Source organism: Lutjanus erythropterus, chromosome 4 (assembly GCF_056507025.1).
Source record: "Lutjanus erythropterus isolate fLutEry1 chromosome 4, fLutEry1.hap2, whole genome shotgun sequence".
In the NCBI taxonomy this organism is placed as follows: Eukaryota; Metazoa; Chordata; class Actinopteri; order Lutjaniformes; family Lutjanidae; genus Lutjanus; species Lutjanus erythropterus.
This window is the reverse complement of record NC_139320.1, coordinates 9,259,041-9,280,640: the sequence shown is the minus strand read 5'-3', so window position 1 is coordinate 9,280,640 and position 21,600 is coordinate 9,259,041. Positions and strand designations below refer to the sequence as shown.

The following is a 21,600-nucleotide window of genomic DNA, read 5'->3' as shown; positions in this document are numbered from 1 at the left end:
TTTGTCCACATGTTCACCTTTTATTATTATTATTATTATTATTATTATTATTAATAATAATAATAATAACTTTATTTATATAGCAACTTTAAAAACAGAGTGCTTTAACTGGCAAAGAAAAAGAGCAGGATACTCCAGAGGCAAAATATAACAGAAGGCAACACAATGAGGGAAAACTGGAGCAAGAAAAAATTAAACTAAAACTGAAGCGAAAATTAAAACAGGATGACATCATGTAAAAGTGTGTCTATAAAAATGGGTTTTAAGAAGTGATTTAAAGGATGTCACTGATTCTGCTGCCTGCTCTCCTCAGGCAGGTCGTCCTGATGGAGAAAACATGGTCACCTTTAAATTTACGCCTTGACTTTGGAACAGCCAGGAGGGCCCCACCTGGAGGGCCCCACCTGGAAGGCCCCGCCCTCAAGGATCTCAGGCTTTGTACTGGCTCAGGGGTCAATATTTCAATGACGTTACTTTGGGATCAGACCCAGACAGGCTTTTAAAGTGAATGGTTATAAGTTAAAATCAATTCTAAAATGCAAAGGGAGCCAATGGAGGGAAGCCAGGACTGTGGTGATGTGATGTCATCTGTTAAAACTTGTGTGAAACAATTTCTTGACTCTAATGTATTTGTGTTACTGTGAGCCAGTTCACCCAACATTGATCCTTAAAGCTTCCTTCTCTGACTCTGACTGCTGACCGACCACAGAGAGGAAACACATACTGTGAAATAAGAGTTCTAATAATCCTATGACACATTTCACAAGGGTTATGTCACATCTGCATCACAGTAAAAAGTGTATCAGAATATAATGAGAGTAAATTGGAACACTATAACACAACATAAGAGTTAATGAACAGCCCAGAGGTCATAAAATCTACTATTTCCAAGAGACTTCTGTTTTTTGCCCTGGCACTCTTTCCCTCAGGGATATTTTATTTCTCCTGATTTATGACAAATTTCCACACTTTTTTCCCTTTTCGATATCACAGCCTGTTTCTGCCACTGTATGTTTAAAACCCTACAACTCTCCACCTGGACAACACACAGGACTTCCTGTTTCTTCAGGAAAGTTTTAAAGAAAAGGGGCATGCATTTTGTAAAATGTGCTGCATTAGTTTTCTTTTAAGGGCAGGGCAAAAACAGATGAATGAAAGAAAACTGATGAATATCAGTTTATGCCAGAGATGTGTACAAGGTCACGCCAGAGGGGCAACTTATTCTCTACTCTTTTCTCTGATCAAACGTGTTTGAGGTAAGGCAGCTTTCCTCCATCCCAGACACAAAACATTATCTGGACCTGAGAGGAGTGGAGTTTGTAAGCCTACACTGATGTGGACTGTGTGTCTTAATGACCTGCTCACCTTTCAGTCTAATGGATCTGAAATGACTCTTAATGTGGCGGAGCCTCCACAGGAACATGAAAACAGAGTGAGTATGAGGAGGGCGCAGGAGCTGAACTGGAATTGAGCCACAGTCCCTACAGGAATATAAAGGCAATTACAATTTATAATTTCATCATGAAAACATGGCTTAAAAAGTGACCTAAAGCAGAGAATAACAGCAGCAGCAGCACTTTGGCACAGCATGCAAAAGCACATTGACTGACAGAAGGATGAAGCAGAAAAAGAGTAACATGGAAGAGTGCTCCGTCTGTCCGTCTTCTTCCGTCTATCGTTTAATGAGGTTGTTGGTTTTCTGGTTGGCGGCGTCGATGCGGGACACATTGAGAACAGCCTGTAGAGAGAGAAAGACAGGAAAAGAAACAGGGAATGTTTATAATGTTTTCGTTATCACAGTGGTTAATCAATTCGCATTTTTCTGTTCTAACTGTACTCTTGACATGATTTTAAATGAGGACACTGCCTCAATGATTCCTTGAGATTAAATAAAGCTTAAATAAAATAAATAAATAAATACAGGAAAATGCTAATAAAAGCATTTCAATGTCCATCACAGTGCCCAAAAAAACAAATGGAAACATTACACCATATCACAGTATTAAAAGGATAGTTCAGATTATTTTAAGCGGTCAGCATATTGATATTGAATTTTTTAGGTGTCTAAAATCCGTGTTGCTGCTGACCCTGTCCACAGCAGGACATGGATTAGCTTCCTACTCAAGTTCTCCTGCTGCTTCTCCAAACTGACCTTCAAGTACTGCAGGTAAAACACTGACTGTAGAGAAGAACATCATACAACCACCACACAATAATAAAATAATCTGAACTTTCCCTTTAATGTAGGCATTACAATCCAACCAGAGTGAACAACAACAAAAAGATTTAAAATGAACTATCAAAAAATCATGTTCTTTATTGTTGGAGGTTCTATCGGTTCCATTAATGGAGGGTTCTGCTCTTGCTGCACTGAGAGACGTGAATGAAAGCCTGAAGAAAAAAGGAGTCAAGATGTCGACTTTCAGTTTCATTTCTGGTTGAAATCATTCGATCAGCTGAGAAAATCTATAGGTTCCATAGGTTCCTGCTGTTCCCACATGGAGTGTCACCATATACTGGTATTCATGATAACCGTGGTTTTTAAATAAAACATCGATATGATGTTAAAAATGCACATATGATCATACTGATTACACTGCGGCGTGAGCTAATACTCTTTTCTGATTGGCCTGCAGATGTGCGTTAAAACTGTTTAATGCACACCGAGTTCAGTTCAAGAAATTCATCTGCTATTGAACTTGTAACCATGACGACATTAAAGAGCACACCTGTCAAAGCTGGTTCATTACCAACCAGCGACTTGATCGACTAAAGACCGAAGAATGGGAGCAGCAGAGGAGAGGGACATGCCGAATAAAAAAAAAAAAAAAAACCAACAGAAAAACAATTTAGAGACTCGGTTTGTAAAGTTTACAGCCTGTCATGCTGTTGTACTGATCTGTGTACAATGAAAAAATAAGAGCTGAAACTTGTTTACCGACCACTCATTTATCTTCTCTCATCAGTCAACAGACACAGCATGTTGGTCACCAGGATGATTTTTAATAAGTAAACCAGCTAAGATAAAAAGATATTGATAATTCCTCATGTAAATGTTCTCCCGGTGTGTTTTTGCAGCTTCTGTCTGTTTTATTGTCTAACTGTGATGCTCACTGACTGACAGAGGGAAACAGAGTCTCAGTGGACTGAGGGGTTGATTTATGATCTGAATCGTGGGCTCTCATTGGGCGGTCTTAGAACCTAGTGTGTGTCATCAGTGTGGTCAGGTGACTTGTACCTTGCCCTGTATGCGTTCGATCTGGTCCTTCTGTGTCTCTATCTCGTTCCCCATGTCCAGGGCCATACTCTTCAGATTCCCGATGATGCTGCCGACGTGAGCCAGGTTCTCCTCCATCTCGTCCTCTCGGGCATCGTTAGTCACCCTAAGACAGAGCAGGACAAAACGCACGTGTGTGTGTGTGTGTGTGTGTGTGTGTGTTTGTCCAGCTGCTTGTGTGACTGATGATGGTAGAATTACATGTCAGTGTGTTCAAAAGAAGAACAAACACACACTCACCACACAGCAGCCAACCAGCCTACGATAACACACTTCATTAAGCTCAGTCTCTACCTCCGTATGTATCCTCCACTCATGATCATTATCTCCCTCTCATCCACCACACGAGATGACGGCGGCTGATTGGAAACAACGCCATCCTGACCGGAGGCTCCGCCCCAAACTGCCTTGTATGCCCCGCTCTCCTCAAAGGCCTTCAGTCTGATAGAGAGAATGACCTCATGAGAGTGTTTTCATTGTGAATTTAGCCTTTAATGCAGAGCCACATTGTACCCAGACTGGACTCAGAGCACAGTACACAATTTATTTTTTATTGACATGCATGGTTTATTCATTGACTGTAAATAAAGGGGGACGACCAGCGTGGCCATTTTGTCCTGTTGATGCCATTTGGAGCCAGAGTCTGTGCAACAGTGATTGAGGCTGGAGCCGCAGGATCAACCGACTTAATGGCGGGCAGATCTCAGCTGTCAATCGTGACATCAAAGTCCCTTTCATAAGACCAGGGGTTGTATAACCAGTAGGTTCCAGGTTTATTTCCAGGGAGTAAACCTGGAAGATAATATCTTTCTATAGATATTTGAACAATATTGTTCTTGTGAATTCTTTATGCAATTATAATAGTGTCATAGTAAAAATCTGACAGTCCTACTCTCCTGTAATGTGTGCATGCTGTCTCTCCAATATGGATACATCAGTGGTCTAGTTATACAGAAGAGACGACAAAAACTTTGTGAAAATGATAAATGAACATATGAAAATCATTAGAGCAGCAGAGTAAGCAGGCAGTAAAAGAAAACTAAAGCAACTAATAAACAACTGATGAAAACAAGTGTTTGCAGCAAAATCGGACACATTTAACAAAAATCATTGTGCAATAAGTCCTGTCCAATGAACAACACTGAAATAAATAGACAGGAAAAATGATGATGATGGAGTACTTACCTCAGAATAACCGGTCAAACATACACACACGCACGCACACACACACACACACACACACACACACACACACACACACACACACACCTCTCCACCTACTTATCACAGGAGCAGAGGCCACAGCACTTGCCGAGGTCAGTCAGGTTTTTCTCAGCCTCCCTCATATCAGAGTTGATCTGATCCAAACCCTCCTCGATTCGCTCCAATTGCTCTACAAGAGGAGAAGGAAGACGAGGGGGTGACAGGCAAAGAAGGACAAGGTGGGAAAGGAGGTGAAAGTATAACAAGAGGAGGAGGAGGAGGTGATGGAGGTGAAAAGGATGATGAAAAAGGAGGAGGAGGAAGGACAGTAGGAAGAATAGAGGGTGAGGGTGGTGGAAGGGAGAGAAGGAGGACGACAAAACAAAATCCAAAAAAAGAAAAATAAAGTTTCCCAAAAGCTCCACAGCTGAACTGAAAAACCAGCCACCAGCAACTGAACATAAAGTTACCCAAAACTAAAATATTCACACAAATCAAAAATAACAGCACGAACTATCACTCTGCCACACTGGAGCCATCAGGGCCACACAAGCTCCGCATGGCGCCCAGCCAATCCCAGCCAATCTGCAGCCTCTTTGCACTCTGGTGATGGTGCCCAGTTCCATCATATATTCACTATCAGGTTTTGGTTGAGCTCTGAGGAATCACATGTAGACTGGACCTGTGTTTAACTTCAGAACTACATGACAATGGTGGAAATATCCGACCACGCACAGTGCACACAGCTGACAATTCATAATCATGAAAAAATGCTTCAGTGGGTGGAAATGGAGCAATTTTGTCTTTGAATCAATTAATCAGCAATTGGAGAACAACAAAGGAACAGCTGGACAAACTAATAGACCAAACAACACAAAACACTTAAAAGCTGCAACAATTAATCTATTAATAACTGACTATTAAATTATTCTGCATCTATTTTGATAATCAATTGTTTTGATTTCTTTATTTTTCTTTATTTTATTTTTAAAGTCAAAATTCTATGACTACATCTTCTTAAAGATGAATATTTTGTGATTTTGATGAAGTGGAGTTTGTTTAAAGAGTAAAACTTGAATTCAAAGGGTGTATGATTATATTTTATGGTGTTATTAAGAAAATAGCTCTAAAAATAGTTCCTTTCTTGACATTTTGTGAGTTAATTTTGTCTGTTTATTAAATTACAACACAATGAGCCAAGGTTAGCTGGTTAGCATGCTAACTTAAGTAGATATCTCTGCCACAGAATACATAGAGACCAGTGGTTATAACATCAGAACTGTTCACATTCTGTTGATTATTTCAGCTATTTTGCAATGTTTTAGACCAATTTTCTTATTTTCTGTTCCTTTAAGCCCTTGTTTATCAAATTAACAGCAATAAGAGAATACACTAGGAAAAAACAGCATAAACCATAATGTGAATAAACTGCCACGCACAGAAGAATAGAATGGACAGATCCCTGGATGGATGGAGTAAATTCCCTCTTTTTCTTTTTGTGGAAGCAAACTTCAATTAACACATAATTTTCATCTTATTTAATGAAACTGGGCACCAGTGTGAGTTTCTAAGGCCACCAGTTGGCTGAAGGCACATATCCTGGAGACCAGACCTACTTCCTGATTGGCCAGATACACAGACCACAGCAGTGAGCCATGTCTGTCAGATTCTTCTCTGCCTCTCTCATGTCCCTGTTGATGGAGTCCATGCCCTCCTCAATTCGCTCCAGCTGCTCTGTGAGGAACACGAGGTTTATGGTGGAGGATTTATGGTGTTGTAACAGGAGCAGAGACGAACAGTGTGTAACAGATGGTTTCAATCGACTGATCTGATTGGTCAAGAGCACATTCAGACCAACATGTACAGGCCCTGCCGGCAGTCCCCAATACATCAGAGCTCACGATGTCCATGAGTAGAACTCAAATACGTTTTCAAACATCATGTTCACAGATCAACTGATATGCAAATTCACCACTCATGTGGACTATTTTTCATTTCTGGGGTCCAGTTTAAAGGGATAGTTCATTCAAAAATGAAAATTCAGTCATTATCAACAGCAGCAGATGGAGGTTGACATGCCCCCAGTACCGGTGTAGGACGCTAAGCTAATGTCCTGCTGCGAACAGGGTCAGCAGGAACATGTGTTTTAAAAACCTGAAGAAATCTATATCACTTTTACTGTACATTGTATTTAGAATATTTTCACCACTTTACCTTGTTGTCAGACAGATTTTTCTGACAGAAAATCAATGTTATATCTCTTTCTGAAGTAACAAAACTCCACTCATAGAATCAGTCACTTTAGTTCACAGAAGACAGGAGTTGTCGGTCTACTGCTGCCTCCATCTGTTGGTGTGTTTGTGTTGATGTGAGAGTTGGTGAATCAGAACTAACTCTTGATCTCACTGAAGTCACACAATAACACAAACTAACTAACCCTAACCAGTCAAATGTGTTCGTGAATTGGTTGCATAAACTGTTGCTAGAATCTTCCTCGGCTGTGCTCATTATGACACAGGTCTCTCCTACCACCAGTTACCATCAGGTACAACCAGTTACCACCAGGTACCACCAGTTAACATCAGGTACCACCAGTTAACATCAGTTACTACCAGGTACAACCAGTTACCATCAGGTACTACCAGGTACCATCAGGTACCACCAGTTAACATCAGGTACCACCAGTTACTACCAGGTACAACCAGTTAAAATCAGGTACAACCAGTTACCATCAGGTACAACCAGTTACCACCAGGTATCACCAGTTAACATCAGGTACAACCAGTTACCATCAGTTACTACCAGGTACCACCAGTTACCATCAGGTACTACCAGGTACCATCAGGTACCACCAGTTAACATCAGGTACCACCAGTTACTACCAGGTACCACCAGTTACCATCAGGTACCACCAGGTACCACCAGTTACCATCAGGTACCATCAGGTACCACCAGTTAACATCAGGTACCACAGTTACCATCAGGTACCACCAGTTACCATCAGGTACCACCAGTTACTACCAGGTACCACCAGTTACCATCAGTTACCACCAGTTACCATCAGGTACCACCAGTTACCATCAGGTACAACCAGGTACCACCAGTTACCATCAGGTACCACCAGTTACCACCAGGTACCACCAGTTAACATCAGGTACAACCAGTTACCATCAGGTACGGCCAGTTACCATCAGTTACTACCAGGTACCATCAGGTACCACCAGTTACTACCAGGTACCATCAGGTACCACCAGTTACCATCAGGTACCGCCAGTTACTACCAGGTACCACCAGTTACCATCAGGTACCACCAGGTACCACCAGTTACCATCAAGTACCACCAGTTATCATCAGGTACCACCAGTTACCACCAGGTACAACCAGTTACCATCAGGTACCACCAGTTACCACCAGGTACCACCAGTTACCATCAGGTACAACCAGTTACCATCAGGTACCACCAGTTACCATCAGGTACAACCAGGTACCACCAGTTACCATCAGGTACAACCAGTTACCATCAGGTACCACCAATTACTATCAGGTACCACCAGTTACCATCAGGTACCACCAGTTACCATCAGGTACAACCAGGTACCACCAGTTACCATCAGGTACAACCAGTTACCATCAGGTACAACCAGGTACAACCAGGTACCATCAGGTACAACCAGGTACCACCAGTTACCACCAGGTACCATCAGGTATAACCAGGTACAACCAGGTACCACCAGTTACCATCAGGTACCACCAGTTACCATCAGGTACAACCAGTTACCATCAGGTACAACCAGTTACCATCAGGTACAACCAGGTACCACCAGTTATCATCAGGTACCACCAGTTACCATCAGGTACAACCAGGTACCACCAGTTACCATCAGGTACAACCAGTTACCATCAGGTACAACCAGGTACCACCAGTTACCATCAGGTACAACCAGGTACCACCAGTTACCATCAGGTACCACCAGTTATCATCAGGTACAACCAGTTACCATCAGGTACAACCAGTTACCACCAGTTAACATCAGGTACAACCAGGTACCACCAGTTACCATCAGGTACCACCAGTTATCATCAGGTACAACCAGTTACCATCAGGTACAACCAGGTACAACCAGTTACCATCAGGTACAACCAGGTACCACCAGTTACCATGAGGTACAACCAGTTACCATCAGGTACCACCAGTTACCATCAGGTACAACCAGTTACCATCAGGTACAACCAGGTACCACCAGTTACCATCAGGTACAACCAGGTACCACCAGTTACCATCAGGTACCACCAGTTATCATCAGGTACAACCAGTTACCATCAGGTACAACCAGGTACAACCAGTTACCATCAGGTACAACCAGGTACCACCAGTTACCATCAGGTACCATCAGGTACCATCAGGTACCACCAGGTATAACCAAATATAAATTTGAGCACAAACATGCACTGGAAGGATTTATTGGTTAGGCAGCAGTAGACCAACAACTCCCATGTTCTGTAAAGTAAATTACTGTTTTGTCAAAGGAGTCTGGTTCCTTTAGCAACAGTGATAGTTGGATTTTATTACACGGCTTTGTTAAAAACTCAATTCTGATTTGTCAAGTACAGCCTGTTATTTCTGTAAAGCAGACTGTTATTATGAAGAACAGACTGTTGATATGAGGAACAGACGATGATCATAGACTCTGGAGGAACAATAAAATAATTGTTAAATCACTAAAGTTGTTTTAAAATTAATATTTTGTATCAAATTATTGATCTCTATGTATGTAACCATGAAACGAGCAAGTTAATGTACAGTGACCAGATTGCTAATGTGAAATTAAGCCATAAAGTCATTTTAAAAATTATCTTGTGCCAATTTTTGATATTTTTCAGTAAGTAACCATGTAAGAATCAGGATGAATCATCCTGTCAGTATTTATTTCACAATAATGACCTGCTCACATGATCCCTGTGACCAAAGGCAGATTTTTTATGTCCATAATATGCTGACTCTGTCCACAGCAGCACATTTCTTAACTTCCTCCAGCTATCCCTTTATAAATAACAGTGATCTCTTCATCTACATCTTCATAACTCTGGATCATTATTGCAGCAAAGCTGCCAACCTGTTGATTTTTCATCTGCTTTTAATACAATCCAACCACACCTTTTAGTTGAAAAGCTCTTAAAATGTTTTAACCTTGACTTTAATATGGTGGGTTGGATTCTTGATTCCTTAACTGACAGAACTCAACGGGTAAGGGTGAACGGTTGCCTGTCTGAGGAGATGTCGACCTCCGTAGGGTCTCCCCAGGGATGTGTCCTGTCACCACTCCTATACATTCTCTACACTGATGATTGCCGTAGCCAGTATGATAACAGATACATTTTAAAATGTGCTGATGATTCAGCTATTGTCAGCCTTCTCCACACAGATGACATTGATCATGGTCCTGCTGTGGATGATTTTGTACTCTGGTGTGATAAAGCATTTCTACAACTAAATGTGGCAAAAACTAAGGACATGGTCATTGACTTTAGGTCGAAGCCCCCTGCTGCCCAGCTCACCACCATTAAGGGTCAGGTGGTGGAGGGGGTGGAGACTTATAAGTACCTTGGTACCGTGATTGACAAGAGGCTGACTTTTAATGCAAACACAGAAATGATTTGTAAGAGGGGTCAGCAACGACTGTTCTGTCTATGCAAATTGTCAAGGTTCAATGTGGACAAGACCCTCATGACCATCTTTTATAAATCCTACATTGAGTCTGTGTTGACATTTTCTTTTATCTGTTAGTTTGGGAATCTTAGTTTAAGTTCGAGGAATGCTCTTTCTAAAATAGTGAAGGTTAGTAGTAAAATTCTGGGTGTCCCGCTAAGCAGCCTCACTGACCTGTACAACAGACAGGTGTTGAGGAAGGCCAAAACAATACTATCAGTTGGTCCCCACCCCCTTCACTCTGAGTTCCAGATTCTTCCCTCTGGGTCTCGGTTTAGATTTCCTGCTGTAAAGAGCAACAGATTTAGGAGATCATTCATTCCCGCTGCCATTTCCCTCCTAAACTCAGGTCCAGGAGGTAGATGGCAGCGTTGGAATCCTGTTGTGACTAATGTGACTACTATTGGTAATGAGGATGATGATGGTCATCTAGGGTTTTTGATGTGCCGGTGATTATGATGATAGTGACATCGTATTGATAGTGTCTTTCATGGTTCTGCCTATTGTACTGATTTTGCTTATCTCATGTATTGTCTGATGTTATTTTTCTGATTACCACGGTTGTTGAACTGTATAGGTTATTCTCCCAAGCCTTAACATTCAGTGCCCCCCCCCCCCCCCCCCCCCCCCCCCCCGCTGTACCCTCTGTAAGTTCTGGTGTGTGTTTTTGTCTGTCTTGCTGCAAAACCAATTGCCCTTTGGGGACAAATAAAGTTGAAAGTACAAGTACCTGCTTCCTTAGAAACAGACCTTTCATTTTACAGCTGGAAACATAAAAAAGAGAAAGAATGATCAATAGAAGGGATTACCTCCTTGTTCATCCAGCATCACCAAAGCTCTGATCCCAGCGTCTTTACTCTGGAGAACATAAAATCACATAAAATACAGATGACATCACAAACAGAGAGATTCTTCCAGGCAGCTGCTGGTTTCAGTACAATTCAAAGAGAACATCCTGCAGACAGACCTCATGTGATCAGATCATGTGGTGATGAGAGACTGTTGTCGTCCAAACTTCCCAGCATCCCCGAACACACCAGTGAGACACTTCGAAACAGTTTCTCCTCACTTCGACATGACCACATGACAACAGATGCTGTTTTACCCAAAAGAGGCCAAAACTGATGTTTATATAAATAAAGTGAAACCAAACTGATACCAAACTGTCTAAACTGCTGTCTCAGCTGTCTGTCCCTGTTTCCATGTATGTCTCTGTCTCTGTCTCTGTGTCTCTGCTGTGTATTTTTTCTCCTCTTTTGTTTTCATCCTGTCAAAGTCCATCATCTTCTTCCAGCAGCTTCAAGTTAATCAGTGTCCGTCTCCTTTAAAGTGATTTCCTCTTTGGAAGCAACAGTGGAAACACAGAAGGATCATTGATGTTAAACTCTCCAGCTTTCTTTATGAGACTGAATCATTGGAGGGTTCCCTCAATCTCTGGATACATGTACAGTATATAATCTGTGTGTGTGTGTGTGTGTGTGTGTGTATGTGTGTACCTCCTCAACAAGCTGCATCATCCTCCTCGTGCTCTCCAGGGACTAAAATGATACAAAATACATTCAAATTCACAACATAACAACAATAACTAAATGTGAATAATAACTGTTCTGACATTAACAAGACGTTATTTTAGACAACAAATCCTAAAACGTCTGGAAGACGAGTCAAACTTCAACTTTGGACAAAAACAGAATCTAAAATACAAAAAGTTTACTTGATGAAGAGAGCTGCTGTCTGAGAGCAGAGATTCACCGAGTGTCAGACTGGATCAAAAATATTATAATAACAGAAAGGAACTTTGTTCATGAAAAATGTGAATTCATATATACTTCATCACTTAACTGTGGCAGAGGTGGTCTCTGATTTCTCTTCTTTATTCTTAATTTCTGGCTGTTCTCACAACCAACGTCTAACTACTGTGCAACATTTGAAGAACATTAATATCTCCATCCTAAAAGGAAGCTTCATCAGTAACGAGGTTCTGCTGTTTAATGTTGTCAATCCAATTATCCATGATGTCACTGTCAGCAGCCAACAGCAGATTTTGTATAAACATGTTCTAACATTTCCTCAACCTAAACATTATTTTAACTGCTCAGTGAATTTTCCTGATAATAATTATGATTATCATCTAATCTGGCACTAATTCTCAATAAAACAGAGTTTGAATTGTATATTTCCAATAAATTAATTCTAATTCTATATAATAACAGCAGGTCAGCTGAACATGCAAAATCAACAGGTTCCCTACACGCAAACATACAATGGAACAACAGTATATATGGAAAATAAAGTTCACAATAATAAATTAATAATTAGTGGATGTTCATTTGAGTTGAAACTGAGCAATTATTCCAAGGAGATTCATCTGGGAACATGGAAATGATCATAAATCCATTTAAACAAAACACAACAAACTGATCCAGTCTTTTCCACATAATTTGGAACAAAACATGTTTTTCTAGGAAATAATTAGGAAATAACAAACCCATAAAATCAAGTGTTAAAAATATTTCAGGGCCAGAGCCTACCAATCCCAAAGTGACTGACGGGTTACTAATATTTTGATGCAGGCACAGTTTTGTTTAGGCAGGGGGAAATTAAGATCAGCTGATTAAGGTTCAAACATCAAATTCTTGTTCATGTGAACAGACATTTAATTCATATGTAGTTGTAAAGTCAGAGAAACATCCTGAATTACTGTTTTACCTGGATAATGACCTGAGTTTACACTGTACTGACACTCACACACTCACTGTCTTTCCACCCCTCGCTGTGTCAGTGTGTGTGTGTGTGTGTGTGTGCGTGTGTGTGTGTGTGTGTGTGTATGTGTCAGTGTGTGTCAGTGTGTGTGTGTGTGTGTGTCAGTGTGTGTGTGTGTGTGTGTGTGTGTGTGTGTGTGTGTGTGTGTGTTGTGTAAATATCATGTCTGCCTCTGGGGAACTTCCCCACTGAGGGGATGATGAGGTGACAAATGGCTTTGACCTGTAGTAACCTTTAAACCCCACAGAGTTTGTGTGTGTGTGTGTGTGTGTGTGTGTGTGTGTGTGTGTGTGTGTGTGTGTGTGTGTGTGTGTGTGTGTGTGTGTGTGTGCTCATCTGTGCCTGATGTTTCTCTGCAGACTGTTGCAGTGGGAGACCAGGTGTCTCCATGGTAACCAGGTGAACCAGGTATCCATACAGGAAGCCTCCTCTCAGGCAGAGTGCTGTCCTCTGTACTAACACTGATCCCGTCTCTTGTGTTTGTTGTTTGACATTTTGTGTGTGTTGTGTAGTTTCTGTCCGTCCTCTTCATTATTTTGAATCTTTTATTTAGTTTGTTATAAACTTCATAAAGTGACTCTGAACGCTGATGACAGCAGAAAGTGTCTGTACATCTGTTTTGGTGTTATTGATATCTTATTAGTGATTTCTTGTTGACCTATGAAAGATTTTACACTTTTCTCTGCAGTTCTTTAAGGGTGTTTGTCTTCAAAGCCAGTGGTTCTCAAACGGGTGTCTGGGGACCCCCAGGGGTCTTTGAGGGGGTTCCAGGTGGTCCCCAGCATAAAGGTGAATCATTTATTTTCACTGCAATTCCACCTTTAAATGACAAAACGACAGAATGATTGACTATCTATCAAATTTAAATAATCAAATTTGTAGAAGTTCCCTCCAGGTGTTCCAATATCCTGTTCACAAGAATGGGACAGACAGGAAGTCACAGTGACTGTCGATGTTTAATCACCAAAATCTAATCAGTTCGTCCTTAAGTTCCAGAGGGTTCAAATTACCACAGGATGATGGTTTAGCACGACACTTAATAATTATTATGTTTTATTTGGCTTTATTGAAGCATTACACCATTAGCATAGCTCCTTTACAGAACAGAGCAGTGCTCATAGCGGAGCTTAGCGGTCAGCTGTCAGTGTGGCAGTAAATGTACAGTTCAGGTTACAGTGTGTCAGTCAATAAACACTGCAGCTTCTCAACACCAAGACAAGTCTCATCTGTTGTTTCCCAACTGCTGAAACAGTGACGGGCCAGCCCTGAAATAAGCTAAGTAGAAAAGGCTAACATTAAGCTAGTATTATTGTTAGCATTATAGCTTTACAACTTCAGCTCTTGTGCAATCGTTTCCCTTTCAGAAGCTTTGTAATCCAGCTTTGAACTGCAGCATCTTCTTGGAGATGTGGTAAAATAAATCCAACACTAAATGTTTTCTGAAGTTATCTATCCATTCTTCCATGTTGAAAACAGTTATTTGTGTAGTCTTTGGATTGCCTGTGAGTGGCTACCAACATGCTAACAACACAAGCATCCCATAGGCAATCCCAAGATGCCTTGGGTTGAGTCTGTTTACCAATCAGAGGCTGTGTTCCTGACTTGTGTGTGACAGCGCTGATCCATCATAGTATTATTAGATCAAGGCACTGATCTCTACATGAGATCGACCCTTCAAAATCAAATTTACAGTGACGAAAGTAATGAGCTCAACCTTGTGTTGGCATCACGTGACTGTGGTATTGCAGTAATGTAGTAATGTGGCTACTGTCACAGCTCTGGCCTGATGTAATAAAATTCATGCCAAGCATTCCTGAGATATCATGTTCACGAAAAAGGGAACCTGACCTTGGACCACCAAAATCTAATCAGTTCATCCTTCAGCCCAAGTGGACGTTTGTGCCAAGTTTGAGGAAATTCCTTCAAGGTGTTCTTGAGGCTCTGGCCGACTCAGAGATATAAAAACAGCACATTATGTACTGAGAACAGAGTCTATCTGACACAGTTTTGGTGAGACACTTTAAAGAAGCTTAAACCAACGTAGTCTGACATGTATTATTACTGTCATTTAAAGGTCTTGCTAAGGGAAAAGATCAAACTCAATAAAGGCCGCTCTGACGTACATATTCTGAAAACTTAATTAGAACAGACAGATTTTCCATCCACTCATCTGCTGTACACCCACCAGCTCTTTATTTACTGAGGAAGACTAAGAGAAGAATTCATTCAATCTGTTAGGACAATGAGACAATGAGCAGTTCTGTATTATGGGTTTTAAAGAAACTGTTTAGCTTTATGTTTTAACATGACATTAAACTGTTGTGTGTGGATGGTTTTGACACACTTATAGACCATTATTATTGTGTCATGAATATGTTTTCTTGAACTCAACTACAACGACACATTTTAGACCTCTCATAAAGACATGCACGCCACTTCAAATAAAGAAGTGACCTTTGGTCCTGGACCTCTGAGTCTGTTCCAGAGTCAGTGTTTATTGTAACTATTAAATCTTCTCATAGAGGGTTTTTAATATTTAACAAAGTCATAACTCAACTATGATCATTTCAGTGTAGGAAACATTTTATGTTCTTGGAAAAAAATCCACTGCTTACCTCATCTGTCATCTGATTGGCTCTCTTCTGCAGCTCGTCCTGCTCTGCCAAGATGGGCGGATCTGAAGCCATATTGGCCATCAGTGTGTGTGTGTGTGTGTGTGTGTGTGTGTGTGTGTCTTCAGTCCCAGGTGACCAGATTAGGCTGCAACATCAGGTGGTTTTGTCACCTGGGGAGCAGAGTGACACCATCATTATTTATAATGACTAACAATAGAATCAGACAGGCAGACAGGCAGACAGACAGACAGACAGACAGACAGACAGACAGACAGACAGGCAGGCAGGCAGGCAGGCAGACAGACAGACAGACAGACAGACAGACAGACAGACAAGATTCTCATCAACATAAAACACTTATTTCAGTTCAGTTCACTTTCCAGGGTGTCCAGGGGACATCATGTGTATTAAAAACAAACAAATGAGAGAATTCAAACTTATCAGAGTCTGTTGATCAGGTGTCCAACTTTCATTTCACATTTGAAAAGCTGCACATCACTTAGTTCCTGTGTAAATCTCTGCAGCTGAGTCCAGATAGTGGCAGTATAATACATCTGACACTTGAACGCAGCATCCCTTCTTACGGGGATTTTATCACCATGGAGAAAACACTTCACTGTATGGTGTTATCATCATAACTGGGGTGAATCACTAATCATCACCTGCTGCAATAAAACAGAGGAAGGAGGAGCAGCAGAGATGAAAGAAGAGAAGAAACACTCCTGATGTTCTCTGCTGCAGAACAGACTAAATAATATATTGATGATATAAACTGATTAATCACTAAGTCTACAAAATGTACAAAGCAATCAGTAAGTAGGTAGTAATAAATTGATCAGCTCACACATACATACATATATATATGTATATATATATATATATATATATATATATATATATATATATATAACAGAGTTTTTTTCAAATAAAGGTAAAATGTGAGATGAAACAGCGTGAAGAACTGTAGAGCTGCAGAGATGCCCTGACCCGATGTAAGAAAACATGTTTGTTGGTTCAGACCAGGGCTGCAACTAACTAACTGATTATTGTCTTGATTAATCAATTAAAAACAACACCGCTGCCACCAGTCTGTAACCCCGTTTTCTTCTTCTTCATCTTTGTGTATTTAATCTTCACTAAAACAGGTGTACAAACACTGAGCTAACTTTATCTCTGGATGTAGCGAAGTTCATAAACGATATGATTCAGAAATCTTATAACCAAACCTGTCTGTTAACATTTCTGTGTTACAGAGTTTGGGGAACCCTGAAACACTTTTATTGGGTCGTGTCTGGAGGGGAACCCTTGATTTGCGAAGTTCTCGTGAGATTTTTTTTATGTCGTCCTTCACTGTGACGTTAAAATGATCACTCTGGCGAGATCTTCCACGGTTCTGGGGTTCCCTTCAAGACTCAACCATCAGTCACAGTCTCCTCTGCTTGTGTCACTTCGACACATCTGCAGTTTCTTCTGCCTGCGTCGTCGCATTCAGCTGTTATCTCATTGGTTGTGTTTGAAAAGTCAGCGGCAAACGACGTCAAGGTTCAAATATTTTGAACTTTGAGCGCAGCGTCAGCGGCAGATCTGAGCGGTGCGCGGCGGTGCGTCATAGGAAAACAATGGGACAAACTGCTGATCATGTGTTGGAGCCTTTAGAGGTTCACAGCAGGTAAACAAAAGTGTTACACACATGGTGCCACACTCATACCTGTCCCCCTAAACAATGACAGGTAGGAACTAATTATCTCTTAGACAAGAAGAAACTTCAATACTACACATGTAAAGGTTAAATTAAAATACTAGTTAAAATGCTGTAAATGATAATGAAATAATTATCATGTATAACACCATTTATAATAGTAAACTTAATTCTGCAAGTCCACAATAATGTTGTGAAAATATTATACTGATATATATCATATACACAGTAAACTGCACAGCTTAAAAGTAACTTACTACAAATAACCTAAAACTATAATGTGAGCAGTAACTATGGTTACACTTTTAGCAGGAAACAGCATCAATGATTTGTTACATTTAGAAAGTGACCATCTAATGAAAATAAAATATGTTTTAAAAGTTACTGTAAGAACTTTAATGGAATTATGAAGTATTCGTATCAGTACACGGTATCAGCAAGTACCCAAATGTAAGTACTTGTACTTGTACTCGGTCTGACAAAAAGTGGTATCGGTGCATTCCTAGTTTAGGTTCATATTTTCTGTCTCCTGACTTCTTCCAGTCGTCACACACAACCTCAACAACGACTCTGATTTTAAGAGATGGTAAAAACCAAACAGAGAGCAGGTCCTCTGATCTCTGGGACAGTTTCCCCCAACGTTCCTGAGAAAATCTAACAAGAACCCCGTCTCTGATGAGGGGCTGCAGTGGAAACATGACTTTTAACATGAAGATCCCAAAACCACACGCCACATTAAAATCATTTCAGCAGGAAGACGTCAATGTGAGGCAGTGTCAACACACACACACACACACACACACACACACACACACACACACACACACACACACACAGCAGGTAGCAAACAATGAACACTTCCTGCCACCTGCTGCACCACTGTGACATCACCTGAACACTTTACACTCTGCATCCACCTGAACAGACTTTAAAACAACTACTGTTTATTTAACACTTTAATGTCTTCAGTGTGTTTATTAACGCACACACACACACACACACACAGAAACACACACACACAAAAAAACACACACACACACAGAGAGAGAGAGAGAGAGAGAGAGAGAGAGAGAGAGAGAGAGAGAGAGAGAGAGAGAGAACGAAACAAACATAATTCGCATCTTTTCAGGACATTTGATCATTGATTTTTTTTTCTGATAATTAAACTCATCTTGTACTGAGTCTTATTGGACCTGATTAGCTGCAGTGTTTAAACTAAACGAGCTGTTAATTCTCTCACGTTTAAACTTTTTCTCAAAACTCAGCTGCTTGTTTTTTTTCTTGATCAGTTGATGATCAGTGACGCACAGACAGAAATTCAGCTTTGAAATAAAGAAAGAATCTCCTTCCTACCGTTCATCAGATCCTCTTCAGCTCCTCTTCAGAGTTTATGTGCAGATTTTTGGGATTAAATCATCTGCAGTCTGCGAAACAAACAACCTGCTGTTGCTCCTCTGATGAGTCTCCTCCGCATCTCTTCTCTGCACCGCCCCTCCGCTCCTCCACGCCGGCCCCGCCCCACACCGAAACAAGCACACACAAAACTGACAGTGAACTAAGAGTTCCGGTAAGATCATCACAGAAATACTGATAATTAAACTGTGATTTTAGAGAGTTTTTAAAATAAAAATAAAAAATACCACATGTTTTGTTTTTTTGTTTTTTTTTAATTGGACAAAAGTTTATGTACAAACATTCATGGCATAAGTTTCTTGTACAGTTTATTAAAGGAACTGGTGCAAATAACAACAAAACAAATCAAAAGAAAAGAGAAAAAAGAAATACATAAATTCAACAAGTCGACAATTCAACCAGAATATAGAATTAAGTAAATTAAACACAGGCTTCTTATGTAAATCATATTTTTCAATAATACTAATTAGTTTAGTTGCATTTTTCTTTTTTATGAGATTGAGGGCTTTTATGAAATGAAGAAATTCATTATGAAACATAAAACCGAGGAGTTTTGTTTATGTAGACTTTGACCAGGATGAGAATGTTGTTTGTGAGAAAATCATCTTCAGTACTGTTAGCGTTATATATGACGTCATTCAGAGAGAAGACGTTCAGTCGGATTGATGTATGAGTCCACAGGTAAAAAAAAATGATCAGAAGTCTCAATATCATCACAGAACACACATTGATTAGCTTATAAACCAAAACGCAGTGGTAAGTGGATGGATAAATACCATTTAAAGTTTTAAAGTGATTTTTTTTATGGGAAACTAGAAATATTTGGATCTTAAAGCGTGTATCATATCCTTGGAGAACACTTGTGAAATTGAATTTCTATAAGAGATCTCGGGGTATGAGATATTAGAAATTTCCCGTAAAGTTTTGTTTGGGATTTTAATCTCCTCAGACTCACAGCCACCGACCAAAAGACGTGGAAGACAAGGGAAGACATGGTTCCTCTGATTAACCCCAAGACAGAACCAGGGATGGCTTTAGATATGGATGTAAATGTTTTGGGGTTTCTAGAGAGACCATATTTAAGATAAAAACTCTCATACGACATCACTGTCAGTTAAATGAAGCACTGACCAAATGCCTTTGTCCTTATTATACAGTGACTTGACTTGTTTTAATAGTAATATATCTGTTATTCTAAATTGGTGTGTTATGTGGAGTGAAGTTACGATTGTATATGAGTTTCCAATATAACATCATTTGTTTGTGAAATAGTGACAATTTAACAGGGAGTTTTGGAATAATAAAATCACATTTGAATAAAAAATCAGTATCAGTTTCTTGAAAATAAACCTGGGGATATGAAACCAAAAAGTGTTACTGTTGAGAAAAGCTTCAAGGTTCCATTTATAGAATCAAAATTAAATAAACTAATGTCTCTTGATAACCAGGAGTTAAGTTTAGCTTGACAAACGTCAATTGTCTTCCATACATTCTTATTTTCTCTTTCTACAGAATCTCTTGATATATGAATACCCAAGTATTTGATGGTAGTTTCTATAGGAATGCTATAAGCCTCAGTCAAATCAGATTCATGAACTGACACTAATTCATATTTATTCAAATAAATAAAGTTTTAGACCAGAAGCTCTGGAAAAAATGTCAATCGTTTGTAGTATGTTGGGGACGTCAGTCAGCTGCTTCATAAAGATGGTCGTATCATCAGCAAGCTGACTGAGAGACACAGGAATCCCAAGTACATGAAGCAGAATGATGTTTGAGTTTTTAATAAGAATAGAGAGCATTTCTGTAGCAATTATAAAGAGAAATGGAGAAATGTGGCAGCCCTGTTTGACCCCACGACGCTGTGTTAGACCTCCTGCTAATGAAACTGAGCTATCTGTATTATCATAAAGGGATTCAATAATGCGACAAAACTTGTCCCTGAAGTCAAACATTTTCAAGCACTGGAAAATAAAGGGTTGCTCAACTGAATCAAAAGCTTTATAAAAATCAAGAAAAAGAATAAAACCATTGTCTTCTATGAAGTGATTATAGTCTAAAAGATCCAATACAAATCAAATGTTGTTATGAATGGATCTGCCCTTCACAAATCCAGACTGGGAGTCACTTAGAAGATTGTGTAAATTATTCTTTAACTTCTTGGCATAAATATGGGTGACTATTTTATAATCGGTGTTCAATAAAGTAATTGGTCTAAGATTATCAATTTTTTGGTGGTTTTTCTTTACCTGGCTTGGGAGTTAAATTAATGAAAATGTCAAATTTTCACTATAGCTTCCTTCAACATAAGACAGAAAGGATTTTTAATAGGTCGCAGAAATGCCTATAGAAATTGGAGGTAAGACGGTCACAGATTTATTTAACAACAAGCTCCCCATAGTTTTATCTAGTTCAAAAGCAGTGACATTAGAGTCACATAACCCTGCAAACTCCTCATCTACAGGGAATGAAATCTTTGAAATGGTTGTAAAAGGAGTTAGAGAAAGCAGAGGTGTATAGTTTACTGTAGAAGGAAACCGTCTCACTGGCAGTTAAGGTTGGATTCGTACAAAGTTGGTCCATAAGGCTTTGATTGAATTTCTCTCTCTTATCTTTTGTTTTGCAAGACACTGCAGGTGAAGACGGTAAAAATTAAAAGTGATATATTCAGATATTTTTGTCTCTTATACCTCTCTGATGCAGACATGATCCAGATTGTAAGTTTGAACTTTATTAAAGTTTTCCCTTTTTTTGTTTTAACCAATCTTTGCCTGAAAGCTTTATTCTGTCATACTTAAAGTAAAACACCAGAAGTTCCCTTTATTGTTTGAGCAGTGACACACGACTGCTGAACTGAATCTGGCAAAAAGAAACACAATTTACATGAAAACAGAAAAATAATCCATAAATCAGCCACAACAAC

The 21,600-nt window shown here is 39.8% G+C and overlaps 1 protein-coding gene across 2 annotated transcripts; it reads right to left on the bottom strand.

Annotated features, from left to right (window-relative positions):
* Window positions 1–1,253: 1,253 nt before the first annotated feature.
* Window positions 1,254–18,755, bottom strand: LOC146328060 (synaptosomal-associated protein 25). Of its 2 annotated transcripts, none has more exons than XM_084716898.1 (8): window positions 18,618–18,755; window positions 15,566–15,735; window positions 11,684–11,725; window positions 10,997–11,045; window positions 6,097–6,214; window positions 3,572–3,718; window positions 3,239–3,383; window positions 1,254–1,738 (listed from the first exon to the last, which is right to left on the bottom strand). In XM_084716898.1, exons 2-8 carry the CDS (start codon window positions 15,644–15,646, stop codon window positions 1,673–1,675), a joined length of 648 nt encoding a protein of 215 aa, XP_084573024.1. In that variant the 5' UTR covers window positions 15,647–15,735; window positions 18,618–18,755; the 3' UTR covers window positions 1,254–1,672. The 2 variants fall into 2 exon arrangements, with proteins under 2 accessions (XP_084573024.1, XP_084573025.1); XM_084716899.1 differs by lacking the exon at window positions 6,097–6,214 and adding an exon at window positions 4,559–4,670.
* Between the last annotated feature and the right edge of the window lie 2,845 nt (window positions 18,756–21,600).

Coding starts and splice junctions, on each gene's coding strand:
- LOC146328060 (XM_084716898.1), bottom strand. CDS start 15,646: ATGGCCAATATGGCTTCAGATCCGCCCATCTTGGCAGAGCAGGACGAG. Junction 6,215..10,996: donor GATGCTGGATGAACAAGGAG/GTAATCCCTTCT, acceptor TGTTCCTCACAG/AGCAGCTGGAGCGAATTGAG. Junction 3,384..3,571: donor AGTGGAGGATACATACGGAG/GTAGAGACTGAG, acceptor GCTCTGTCTTAG/GGTGACTAACGATGCCCGAG.